The 14,251-nt window shown below is 42.4% G+C and overlaps 1 protein-coding gene across 1 annotated transcript in view; it reads left to right on the top strand.

Moving 5' to 3' along the window:
* The first annotated feature begins 8,099 nt into the window (after nucleotides 1-8,099).
* Nucleotides 8,100-14,251, top strand: part of LOC122556012 (coiled-coil domain-containing protein 39-like) — a 144,561-nt gene continuing 138,409 nt past the window's right edge. Inside the window, exons 1-2 of the mRNA XM_043702364.1 lie at nucleotides 8,100-8,283; nucleotides 12,251-12,370. Of these exons, the coding sequence (XP_043558299.1) occupies nucleotides 8,194-8,283; nucleotides 12,251-12,370 (210 nt within the window). The 5' untranslated portion in view covers nucleotides 8,100-8,193. The remainder of the gene's footprint in view (nucleotides 8,284-12,250; nucleotides 12,371-14,251) is intronic.

The raw sequence follows: 14,251 nt of genomic DNA on the forward strand, positions 1-14,251 counted from the left end.
GGAGACGGGAAATCAGTAGCTCATCATATAATTTCTAGCTTCTTGATCCATAATATTTCCATAACTGCTCCAGGACGTTGATAGTGGAGATTCAGCAATGTCAATGCCATTGAATTTCAAGGGGGATTGTTTTCTTTGCTTTTTCTGGAGATAATTATCACCCATTCCTTCTGCATTGTGATTTTTTTAATTATTCACTTGTGTGGAGTTACCAGCTGGCCAGCATTTAGTTGCCCTTGAGAAGGTGGTTGTTTTTTTGAACTGCTGTAGTCCATGTGCTGCAGCATGATCCACAATGCCCTTAGGGAGGGAATTACAGGATTTTGACCCAGCAGCACTGAAGGAACGGTGATATATTTCCAAGTCGGGGCAGTGTCTGGCTTGGAGGGGAACTTGCAGGTGGTGATGCTTCCATGTATCCGTCCTTGTAATGTCATACTGCATGGAGATAGACCCTTCGATCCAACCAGTCCATGCCGACCATAATCCCAAACTAAACTAGTCTCACTTGCCTGTGCTTGGCCCATATCCCTCCAAACATTTCTTATTCATGTACTTATTCAAATATCTCTTAATGCTATAACTGCACCCTCATCCACCACTTCTTCTGAAAGTTCATTCCACACACAAACCACTCCGTCTGTAAAAAAATTTCCCCCGTATCTTTTTAAATCTTTCTCTTCTCACCTTAAAAATATGCACCCTAGTCATTAAATGCCTCACCCTTGAGAAAAGACATCTGCCATTCACCTTACCTATACCGTTCATGATTTTGTAAACATCCATAAGGTCACCCTTCAACCTTCCAGATGAAAGTGGTTGTGGGTTTAGAAGGTGTTGTGTAAGGATCTTTAGTGAATTTCTGTAGCACATCTTGAGGATACTACACAATCCTGCTACTGACAATCAGTGGTGGAGGGAACAGATGCTTGTGGATGTGATGCCTATCAAGCAGACTGCTTTGTCCTGGGTAGTGTCAAGCTGTTTGAGTATTGTTGGAGCTGCATCTGTCCAGGCAAGTGAGAGTATTCCATCATGCTCCTGACTTGTGCCTGGTAGATGGTGGACAGGCTTTGGGTAGTCAGGAAGTGAGTTATGCGCAGCAGTATTCCTAGCCTCTGAATTGATTTTGCAGCCACTCTGTTTATGTGGCAAGTCCAGTTAAGCTTCTGTTCAATGGTAACCACAAGGATGTTGATAGTCGGGGATTCAGTGATGGTAATATTGTTGAATGTCAAGAAGCGGTGGTTAGATTGTTTCTTCTTGGAGATGGTCATTTCCTGGCATTTCTGTGGTGCAAATATTACTTGACATTTGTCAGCTCAAGCCAGAATATTGTCCAGGTCTTGTTTCATTTGAACATGGTCTGCTTCAGTATTTGAGGAGTTGTGAACAATGCTGAATATTGTGTACTTATTGGCAAGCATCCCCATTTCTGACCTTATGATGGTGAGGTCATCAATGAAGCAGCAGAAGATTGTTGAGTCTAGGATACTACCCTGAAGAACTCCTACAGAGATGTTCTGGAGTTGAGACGACTGACTTACAACCTATGTGCCAGATATGGCTCCAACCACCGGAGAGTTTTCCCCTGATTCCCACTGACTCCAGTTTTGCTATGGGTCCTTGATGCCACACTCGATCAAATATGCCCTTGATGTCAAGGGCTGTCATTCTTACTTCATCTTGAGAAGTCAGCTGTTTTATCCATGTTTGAACCAAGGCTGTAATGAGGTCAGGAGCTGAGTGACCCTGGTGGAACCCAAACTCAGCATCACTGAGTTTGTTTCTGAGCAGGTGCTGTTATTGATGAGACCTTCCATTACTTTACTGTTGATCGCAAATGGATTGTTGAGGTAGTAATTGACTGACGTGGATTTGTTATGCTTTTTGTGTACAGGACATACCTGGGCAATTTTCCATTGTCAGATAGATGCTAATTTTGTAACTTTGCTGAAAGAGCTTGGCTAGGGGAGTAGCAAGTTCTGCAGCACAAGTCTTCAGTACTATTGCTGTAATATTGTCAGGACCCATAGCCTTTGAGTATCCAGCACTTCCAATCATTTCTTGATATCAGGTGAAGTGAAATGAATCAGCTGAAGACTGTCATTCATTTTGCTGATGGGGCAGTAATTAGACAGGTTGTACTTTGTCCTACTGTTTGGGGATCAGACTTAGCTGGACACTTTCCCACAGATTCTAGATCAGTGGTGCTGGAAGAGCACAGCAATTCAGGCAGCATCCGAGGACAGGCAAAATCGGCGTTTCGGGCAAAAGCCCTTCATCAGGAATAAAGGCAGAGAGCCTGAAGCGTGGAGAGATAAGCTAGAGGAGGGTGGGGGTGGGGATAGAGTAGCATAGAGTACAATAGGTGAGTGGGGGAGGAGATGAAGGTGATAGGTCAGGGAGGAGAGGGTGGAGTGGATAGGTGGAAAAGGAGCTGGGCAGTCAGACAAGTCCGGACAAGTCAAGGGGACAGTGTTGCTGGAGGTTAGAAACTAGGATGAGGTGGGGGAAGGGGAAATGAGGAAGCTGTTGAAGTCCACATTGATGCCCTGGGGTTGAAGTGTTCTGAGGCGGAAGATGAGGCGTTCTTCTTCCATGCGTCTGGTGGTGAGGGAGCGGTGGTGGATGCCAGTCTTCTAACCATACTGAAACAGCTTGGCCAGGGCATGGCTTGTTTTGCAGCACTTCTTTTTTATTTGTGTGGAATGTGGGTGGTATTGGCTGGGCCAATATTTATTCTAACTGTTATTATAATCGACTTGGAGATTTTTTTTAAAAGTATTCATTCACAGGATGAGGATGTCACTGGATAGGCCAGCATTTATTGTCCACCATGTTACTGTGGGTCTATAATCACATGTATACCAGACAAGGATGGCACATTTCTTCCCTAAAGGACATCAGTGAACCAGATACATTTTTCCAATGTTCAACAATAGTTTCATAGTCATCATTAGACTCTTAATTCCAGATTTTTATTGAATTCAAATTCCATCATCTGCCATGACAGGATTTGAACCCAGATCCCCAGTACATTATCAGGATCTCTGAATTAACAACCCAATGTTAATATTACTGGGCCATCACCTCCCACTGTGGTGATGAGCTACCCCTTGAATTACATCAGTCCCTGTGGTGTCAGGCCACCCATAATGCTGTTAGGAAAGGAACTCCAGGATTTTACCCTGCACAGTGAAGGAAATATGATAAAGCCCCATGTTAAAATGGTTTTCATCTTTGAGGGGACCTTTTCAGGTAGTGATGTTCTCATGCATCTGATGGTGTTGAAGAAGCCATTGTGAGTTACTGCAGTGTCTTCTGTAAACAGTACACACTGTTGCCATTGTGCATCAGTGGTGAATACAGTGTATGTTGAAGAAGTTGAATGGGGTGCCAATGAAGTGGAAATTATTATTCTGATTGGTGTCAAGCCTCTTGAATGTTATTTGACTTGTACCTATCTAACCAAGTGGAGAGAATTCCATCACAATCCTGACATGCCTTGTAAATGGTGATAGACATTGGGGAGATATGAGAGGAGTTATTTGGAGCAGAATTCCTGGCTTCTGACATGCTCTTGCAGCCATAGTATGTATATGTCTGCTCCAGTTCAATACCTGGTCAATGGTAACCTGCATGATGTTGATAATGGGGCATTTGGTGAGGGTAATGCCATTCCAGCAGTGATGGTTAGATTGATGGTAGATAGAGTTATACAGAATGGAAACAGACTCTTCAGCCCAAATCCTCATGCCGACCAGGTTTTCTAAACTGAACTGGTCCCATTTGTCTGTGTTTGACCCTTTCCTATCTAAATGTTCTCATGGTACCTGGCTCCACCCACTTCCCCTGGCAACTTGATTTATATATGTATCATCCTTTGTGTGAAAACATTGCCCCTCAGATCTCTTTTAAATCTTTCTCCTCTTACCTTAAACCTAAATCCTCTAGTTTTGGACTCCCCTACTCGGGGAAAAGATCTTGGCTATTCACCCGATCTACACTCCTCGTGATTTTATAAACCTCTATACGTCACCCCTCAGCCTCCGATACAGCAGAGAAAAATGTTATAACCTATCAAGCCTCTTCTTGTAACTCAACCCTCCAATCTCCATAACATACTTATAAATCTTTTTTGTACCCTTTCCAGAAACATAACATCCCTACTCATGCAGGGTGAACAGAATTATACATAGTACTCCAAATGTGGCCTTACCAATGTCTTGTACAGCTGTAACATGATGTCCCGTCCCCCCCCCCCCCACCCTCCAACTCCTGTACTCAATGCTCTGACTGATGAAGGCAAGTGTGCCAAACACCACCTTCACTACCTGGTCTACCTGTGACACCATTTCCAAGAAACTACATACCTGCACCCTTAGATTTCTCTTTGACAACATACCCCAGGTCCCTATGGTAAATTGTATAAGTCCTGTCCTGCGTTCTCTTATCAAAATGCAACATATCCGATCTAAACTCCATCTACCATTCCTCATCTCATTAGCCCAGTTGATCAAAATCCCGTTGTACTCTTAGACAATCTTCTTCACTGTCCACTGTACGACCAATTTTGGTGTCATCCACAAACTCACCAACCATGTCTCTTATACTGGGGAGAAAGTGAGGTCTGCAGATGCTGGAGATCAGAGCTGGAAATGTGTTATGTCTCTTATACTGTCATTCAAATTGTTTATATATGGCCAACAACACAATCATTTCCAGGCACTTGTCAGCCCAGGTTTGAATGTTGTCCAGTTGGCTGCATGAAAACACAAATTGCTTCATTATCTGAGAAGCTGTGAACACTGCTAAATATTGTACAATCAATCATCAGTGAACATCCCCACTTCTGACATTATGATGGAGGGAAGAGTATTGATGAGACAAAAGGTGACTAGGAGTAGGAAACTACACTGAGAAACACATACAGTGACATCCTGGAGCTGGGATGGTTGACTTCCAACAACCATAACAATCTTCCTGTATGCTAGGTACGACTCCAACCAATTGAGCACTTTCTCCTCAATTACCATTGATTCCAGTTTTTGTCAGGCTCTTTGATGTTATATTCGGTCTAATTTAACCCCTCAACTCACCTCTGAAGTTCAACTCTTTTGTCCACGTTTGGATCAAGGCTACAATGACACCAGGAGTCAAGTGGCCCTGCAGAATGCAAACTGAAAATAAAATGAGCAGCTCACTCCTTTTCAGATGCCACTTAACAACACCATTGCTGATTCAATTCATCACTTTACTAATGATCAAATGTGGATTGATCGGCCAGTAATTGATTGAATTGGATTTTTTCTGCTTTTTGTGAACAGGATACAGCTGGGAAACTTACCACATACTCGGGTAGATACCAGTTTGTATCTGTACTGGAACAGCATTGCTTGGGGTACAACTAGTTCTAGATGACAAGTTTTTAGTAATATTGCCATAAGGTTGTTGGAGTCATAGCCTTTGCAATATCATTACATTACATTACAGCGTGGAAACAGGCCCTTCGGCCCAACAAGTCCACACCGACCCGCTGAAGCGCAACCCACCCATGCCCTACATTTACCCCTTACCTAACATTACGGGCAATTTAGCATGGCCAATTCACCTGACCTGCACATCTTTTAGACTGTGGGAGGAAACCGGAGCACCCGGAGGAAACCCACACAGACACAGGGAGAACGTGCAAACTCCACACAGTCAGTCGCCTGAGGCGGGAATTGAACCCAGGTCTCAGGTGCTGTGAGGCAGCAGTGCTAACCACTGTGCCACCGTGCCGCCCACGTCCTTAGCTATTTCTTAACATCACATGCAATGAACTTAATTGGTTGAAGACCGTCATCTATGATACTGGGGATAACCATTGCGATTTGCCACAAGCCTCTCAATATTAGTTACATAGGCTTTATAGGGTCAACTGGCCCTGTTTTGCCATGGTAATGACATGCCTTAGCCAAAACTGGGTGGTTTGTTTTTTTTTATTTTTCTGTAGCAATTTGGCACATTTAAGTGATTTGCTATACAACTTCAGAGAGCTTTTGAATGTTATTTGACTTGTACCCATCTAACCAAGCAATTAGCTACAATATTGTCTGGGGTCACAGCAGATTTCCTTCCCTAAAGGATTTTAGTGAACAGATGGGTTTTTACAATGGTTGAGAGTTTTATGGTCAGAATTACTTTATTAACTAAATCCAAATTCCTCCAGGTGCAGCAATGGAATTTCAACTTAGATCATGACAGCATTAACCTGCACTACTGGATCACTCCATACCATTTTTTAAATTTAGTGCAATTACCATTATATCATATCGCCCTAGAAGCACAGAAGGAAAAAAAAGCACTAAAGTTAATAAATGGCACATAGTGGTCTGACTTATATTTGCAGATCCTTGCTAGTTTATTTGTAATATGTTATTCCCATGCTTAGATTAGATTTCCTATAGTGTGGAAACAGGCCCTTCGGCTCAACCAGTCCACACCGACCCTCTGAAGTGTAACCCACCCAGACCCATTTCCCTCTGACGAATGCACCTAACACTATGGGCAATTTAACATGGCCAATTCACCTGACCTGCACATCTTTGGATTGTGGGAGGAAACCGGAGCACCGGAGGAAACCCACACAGACCCGAGGAGAAAGTGCAAACTCCACACAGACAGTTACCTGAGGCTGGAATCGAATCTGGTGCTGTGAGGCAGCAGTGCAAACCACTGTGCCATCGTGCCACCCCTAAGCGTTGTGCTTGCTAGATCTTAATTTTTATTTAAAGTATAACCCTATTATTTCAATATGTATAGCACAGAAACAGACTGTTTGGTCCCATTCGTCCGTCAGCCCAGGTATCTTAAATTAATCTAGTCCCATTTGCCAGCATTTGGCCCATATCCCTTTAAACCTTTCCCATTCATATACCCATCCAGATGCCTTTTCAATATTTAAAGGGAGGCAATTTCCTAGTAGTACTGTTAATCCAGAAACTCAGATAACATACTGGGGACCTGGGTTCAAATCCTGCCATGGTAGAATTTGAATTCAATAAATATCTGGGATTAAGAATCTAGCGATAACCATGAATCGATTGTCAGGAAAAACCCATCTGGCTCACTAATGTCTTTTCAGGAAGGAAACTGCCATCCGTACCTGGTCTGGCCTACATGTAACTCCAGATCCACAGCAATGTGATCGACTCTTAACTGCCCTCTGGGAAATTAGGGATGGGCAATGAATGCTGGCCTAGCAAGCGATGCCCTCATCCTGAGAATGAATTTTTTTAAATTATGAACATGTGTGTTAGGAGCAGTAATAGGTCACTTCGTGTTCAAGTCTGCTCGATTATTCCATCAGATTACTGTCCATCTAATTACTTCACATTCCAGCCTAACCCAGATTATTCTTTCATTTGCCTTAAATATTCAAACACATTGCCTTTTGGGAGACTTCTAAATTCTGTGGGAAAGAAAATTTCTAGTTGCTGGTCTCTTAGCTCTGGATTCTCACACAAGAGTATACATCCTTTCCACATGCACCCAGTCAAGACCCCTCAGAATCTTATATGCCTCAATCACATCACCACTTACTCATTGCATTTCAGCAGATAGAGGTCTAGCCGATCCACTGATGAAAGGTTTATTTTTACCGTCTCTGAATTGTTTCCAATGCATTTTTTATCTTTCCTTCATAAGAATAGAATTTCCTTGTCTATTTTAATTTTTCTACTCAATTCCTGATCGATGACTGCCCTGGTTTTTCCCTGGAAAGTGGTTTGCATTCCACTTTTCTGAACATTACCGCCCCCCCAAGACCAGTTAGTGGTAGGGGTTGAAAAACTGTCTCTCACCTTTCTGCGGGGACAAAGAGACATTTTGGGTTAAAAAAAACACAAACACAATAAATCGAATCACCATAGTAACTCTTCCGTTATGAATCACGAAACGAATGCGAACAGGAACAGAAAAAAAACACACAATTTACCTTCCACCACCTCCACACGGAGTCAGAGCGCCCTCCAGCGGTTTTCCCGTCCTCCCGGAAATGCGTCTGATTACAACCGGAAACTCCATCTCTAACGCGGTTGCTAAGGGCGCTGACGGTAACCTAGGGAGTCCCGCTCCTACACAGCAACGTCGACCGTCTTGAATTGTTTTATTTTAAGACTCGATTTTCATTGAAATAAAGTGTGGAAAATGACGAACAATGTCCTGTGCGAAATAAATTGGGACGATGGCTTCGCTATACCCGTGGCAAATGCAGAAAACAAGTCTTTGGAAGATGAGGTAACTGGTGGCCCCAGGGACGAAAGTCCCCGTCAGTGCATTTAGTTAAAATACAACGTAATTCATTATTGAAAATAGCTGTTTCCCTCCTTTGTCGAATGAGGGTGAAATTCTACTTTCGATTTTGGTTTTGTGATTCAGTTGTGCTTTCCTTTCATGAAATACAATATCAATCACTAAAACTTCGCAATTTACTTGAATCTCACACTAGTTTTCCGTCCACCCACTATAATTCGGCAGGAAACAAAACCGTAGTTTTTAAAGTACTTTTTCATCCCGCTAAAGTGTTAATATCAACTTCAGCGCTTCGTAAGACTATACCTGATACCCGGGTCTTCCATGGTACAGAGTTGTATTAGGCGATCTGTATATCCACTGCCTTTTTATTAGAGACATTTCTCATCGTATATTCAACCACTATTACTAAAAGTAATGTACAGCCTAACGTTAATTTATTTTTCGGAAGCAGAATGAGATTTGTGTTTATCACCTCGAGAAACAAAAACATGGTTGAATAAAACTTAGTAAAAATAACATATAATTTATATCCATCGAATTTATTTAACAGCTAAACAGTGTTTAATGTATGATTGTATCATGATGTGAAAATATTTAATACTATGCCATTTACAGCGAAACTATTCCTATGAAAGCAGATATTTTAGGAGTTTGGGCATCTAGAGCAGATTGCACACAATACCACAGCTTAGCAGAGACTTAGGTTCAATTCCAGCCTTGAGTGATTGTCTTTGTAGAGTTTGTATGTCCTTCCTATGTCAGCATGGGTTTTCTTCCACAATCCAAAGTTGTGCAGGCTAGGTGGGTTGGCAATGGTAAATGCAGGGCCATGGGAATAGGGTTGGGAGGTGAGGTGCTCTCCAAAGGGTCGATGCAGAATTAATGGACCGAAAGGCCTCAGTTTGCACAAAGGGATTCAGTAGTGAGGCAACGCTATGGACTGGAAAATAAGGATTCCAATTTTTATAAGTTAGATAAATATGAGGTGCTGCATTCTGGGAAGGCAAATTTTAGCAGGACTTATACACTTAATGGTAAGATCCTCGGGCGTGTTGCTGAACAAAAGACCTTGGAGTGCATGTTCATAGATCCTTGAAAGTGGAGTCGCAGATAGATAGGATAGTGAAGAAGGGGTTTGGTATGCTTTCCTTTATTGGTCAGAGTATTGAGTACAGGAGTTGGGAGGTCATATTGCGGCTGTACAGGACATTGGTTAGGCCACTTTTGGACTATAGCGTGCAATTCTGGTCTCCTTTCTATTGGAACGATGTTGTGAAACTTGAAAGGGTTCAAAAAAGATTTACAAGGATGTTGCCAAGGTTAGTGGATTTTGAGCTATAGGGTGAGGCTGTACAAGCTGGGGCAGTTTTTCCTGGAGCGTCAAAGGCTGAGGAGGTGACCTTAGAGAGGTTTATAAAGTCATGAGGGACATGGATAGGATAAATAGACAAAGTATTTTCCCTGGGCTGGGGGAATTCAGAACGAGAGGGCAGAGTTTTAGGGTGAGAGGGAAAAGATATAAAAGGGACCTAAGGGGCAACTTTTTCACTCAGAGGGTGGTACATGTACGGAGTGAGCTGCCAGAGGAAGTGGTGGAGGCTTGTACAATTATAACATGCCAAAGGCATCTCAATGGGTATATGAAAAGGAAGGTTTTCGAGAGTGTGGTGAAAGGGTTAAAATTGTGTCCCAATACATGTGTGAATCTAACCGAAAATGGAAGGTGTCGCTTAGTCCCGTGTGAATCTTATTACACACCTTCCCGTGTGAATCTTCTTATCTGTATGTGACCAGAATGGAATGTGTTTTTCAGCCTTGCTCTGCTGTTCACATGAATGTTTAGATCTCGAAAAGAGTATATCAGCTGGAAAAGTCTCCAGTTCGGTAGAGTCTGCTCCGGGGTTGCGTTTAACCGCCGAGCGTGGGTTGTTGGCAACCGCTCTACGAGAACTGACGGCTCCCAGTTCCGGTAACACGTAGAGTGAGTATAAACCAGACCCGTTGTAAGTACGAGACCTGGTTGTGGCGACGCTGCGGGGAATAAAACACTTATATTCTAGCAGACTCGCCTCTTGGCTGTTTGTTCTGTGTCAGACTACTTTCCTGCGAGCCTGGTCCTTGACCTTGAGAATTTTTTTTTAAAACAGAGAGATATGGACCAAATGCTGGCAAATGGGACGAGATTAATTTAGGATTTAATTGGTTGGTGTAGATGAGTTGGATTGATGGGGCTGTTTCCGTGCTGTGTATCTCTATGACTCTAATCGGGGTATCAAATGAAATCAAAATACTGGAAATCTAAAACAAACACAAAGAATTCTGGAAAAAATCTGGTATGGAGGCGCCTGTGGAAAAAGAAATAGAAATAGTTGAACCTTCAAGTTCAGTGTGACTCTTCTTCACGGCACAAAACATTGATCCTCTCTCAACAGATACTGCCAGACCTACAGGTGTATGAAAGATTTGCACCAGGGTTTCAGCAGCAGATAAAGGCAGAGGCAAAGGTTGATGAGGGGCCAATTATGTCATGAAGGTGAAAATAGGAAGTTTGATTGATCGCTTAGAGATAGGAATGAAACCAGATATTGGGGTCAAGTATGGTACTAAGGTTGTGAACAGTGTGGTCTGCCTCAGACAGGAGGAACAATTGACTTGGTAGCTAGGAGAGTTTGAAACTGGGGTGGTAGACAATGGTTTCTGTCTTCCCAATATTACACATCTGTACAAGATATTGGACAAGCAGTCTGATAATCCATCAGCAGTGGAAGACCTGGACTGTCTGCAGGCCAGTTTATGGCATGCCCACATTTGCATCACAAAATTTGAAATTCAAGTCCTACTCCAGAAGCTGAATGTAAAAATCAAGGCTAACACTCAAAAGTGCAGTACCAAAGAAACAATACACTGTTAGAGTTGCTGTTCTTTGGATAAGAAATTGACCATTGATGTACACCTTAGGAAGATGTCAAAGATGCTATGGCACTATTTTGAAAAAGTTGTATCCAGTATCCTGATAAATACTTATCTCTAAATCAGCATCATACACATTTGATTTTTTTTAGACAATATTGCACTCCTGCCTCTGGAAATTTGCTGTGTTCCTAGTAGGTAGACATTTTTACATTACATCAGTGATTACAATGCAAAATTGGTTGTAAAGTGCCTTGATAAATCCGAAAGTCATAAAAAGGAGCGACATAAAGTCGTCTTTCTTTCTGAATGTTAGCAGTTTACATGTGAAAAACAGTGCTATATTTTCAGACGATGTCACCAACGGACAAAATATAAATGAGAAATAGGCATGGATCATGGTAATGGTACAGGAGCAGAAGAAGATACGACTGCAGGTGATTTTCTAAATAGACAGCTATGAGTGGAGGAAATTCAGTGAATCCCAATGGGACCTCAATATTCAGGGCCTAGGTTACAAAATAAAGCAGTATGGTAACATTTTAAAAAAAATGAATGATACCAGATAAGTGCAGTCCCAGGTAGCTGGATAACAATGGAGAGGCATTAAAGAAAGGTAGCATAGTCAACCATGCTAAGGCTGCAGACTAAATGAAGAGGCCATTTTTTTCATTCAAGTAGTTGTTCTCAGTTATTGCCTATAATAAAACTGCAAATGTGTTGAAGTGTAATTATTCTTTCATTGATGATACATAAGTTGCAGGAAATTCAAAAGAAACACAGTGTGTAATGTAAATTTAGTTTAAATATCGTATTTAAATTAATGCTAAAGTTAGTCACATTTTAAATTCAGTTGTATTACAAGAAACACTAAATATGTTTTTAATCTGCTGAACTGGCTCAGATGCTGCTTCGTAGCAGCAAGTTATACAGCAATATCGGTTAAACAGATTGATAATATTTGCATCACCAGTAAAATATTTCACACATTCACACAATGTAAGACATTAAATTATACTTTCTGATCTTATTACTATAGGTACAAAAGAAGCAGAAGGAAAAAAATAACCTTGAAAGCCAGCTGACTAATGTTGAGGACCGCATCCATGCAATGACAATGCATCTGCAGAATGTTCATCAGGAGTTAATTAATACACAGGTACTGGTATATATTATGGCAAAAGATTAAGTTATTCTGACTATTCCTGCAATATTTCATGCTGACTGAGATGGTCTAATGTATAATGCCATTGTCCAATGTATAATGTATAGTGCTAGTTTGCAAGGCTCCTTTACAGATAGACTCCGACCAGATTGTAAAGGTCTGGATTTTAATTACAGCTCCTGCCAAACATTTATTTCTTTATTGTATGGGATTTGGACAGTGCTGGCAAGGCTGGCATTTGTTGATCTTGAACTAATTGACTCTCGACTTTGTTTCAGAGGGCAATTAAGTATCAACCACAATATTGTCAGCCTAGAATATGGGAAGAAGCCATGGCAAAGTGGCATTAGAACATAGAATATTACAGTGCAGTACAGGCCCTTCAGTCCTCAATGTTGCCCCAACCTGTGGAACCAATTTGAAGCCCATCTAATTTACACTATTCTATTCTCATCCATATGCCTATCCAATGACCATTTAAATGCCCTTAAAGTTGGCGTGCCTACTACTCTGAGTAAAGAAATTACCTCTGACATCTGTCTAACATCTATTACCCCTCAGTTTAAAGTTATGTTCCCTCGTGCTAGCCATCACCATCTGAGGAAAAAGGCTCTCACTGTCCAAACTATCCCACCCTCTGATTATCTTATATGTCTCAATTAAGTCACCTCTCAACTTCTTCTCTGTAATGAAAACAGCCTCAAGTCCCTCAGTGTTTCCTTGTAAGACCTTCCATCCATACCAGGCCACATCCTCGTAAACCTCCTCTGAACCCTTTCCAAAGATTCCACATCCTTCTTACAATGCAGTGAACGGATCTGTATGCAATATTTCAAATGTGGCCACACCAGAGTTTTGTACAACTGCAGCATGATTAGATTAGATTAGATTAGATTAGATTACTTACAGTGTGGAAACAGGCCCTTCGGCCCAACAAGTCCACACCGACCCGCCGAAGCGTAACCCACCCAGACCCATTCTCCTACATTTACCCCTTCACCTAACACTACGGGCAATTTAGCATGGCCAATTCACCTCACCCCTGCACATTTTTGGATTGTGGGAGGAAACTGGAGCACCCGGAGGAAACCCATGCAGACACGGGGAGAATGTGCAAACTCCACACAGAGAGTCGCCTGAGGCGGGAATTGAACCCGGGTCTCTGGCGCTGTGAAGCAGCAGTGCTAACCACTGTACTACCGTGCCGCTCATGGTTCTGAAACTTAATCCGTCTACCAATAAAAGTTAACACACCATATGCCTTCTTAACAACCCTATCAACCTGGGTGGCAACTTTTAAGGATCTATGTACCTGGACACTGAGATCTCTCTGCTCATCTACACTACCAAGAGTCTTACCATTAGCCCAGTACTCTGCATTCCTGTTACTCCTTCCAAGGTGAATCACCTCACACTTTTTAGCAATAAAGTTGATTTGCCACCTCTCAGCCCAGCTCTGCAGCTTATCTATGTTTCTCTGTAGGAGAAAGTGAGGTCTGCAGATGCTGGAGATCAGAGCTGAAAATGTATTGCTGGAAAAGCGCAGCAGGTCAGGCAGCATCCAGGGAACAGGAGAAAGGCATAAGCCCTTCTTCAGGAATGAGGAAAGTTTGTCCAGCAGGCTAAGATAAAAGGTAGGGAGGAGGGACTTGGGGGAGGGGCGTCAGAAATGTGATAGGTGGAAAGAGGTCAAGGTGAGGGTGATAGGTCAGACTGGGGTGGGGGCGGAGAGGTCGGGAAGAAGATTGCAGGTTAGGAAGGCGGTGCTGAATTCGATGGATTTGACTGAGACAAGGTGGGGGGAGGGGAAATGAGGAAACTGGTGAAACCCGAGTTCATCCCTTGTGGTTGGAGGATTCCTAGGCGGAAGATGAG

This window comes from Chiloscyllium plagiosum, chromosome 13, assembly GCF_004010195.1.
Source record: "Chiloscyllium plagiosum isolate BGI_BamShark_2017 chromosome 13, ASM401019v2, whole genome shotgun sequence".
Taxonomy (NCBI): domain Eukaryota; kingdom Metazoa; phylum Chordata; class Chondrichthyes; order Orectolobiformes; family Hemiscylliidae; genus Chiloscyllium; species Chiloscyllium plagiosum.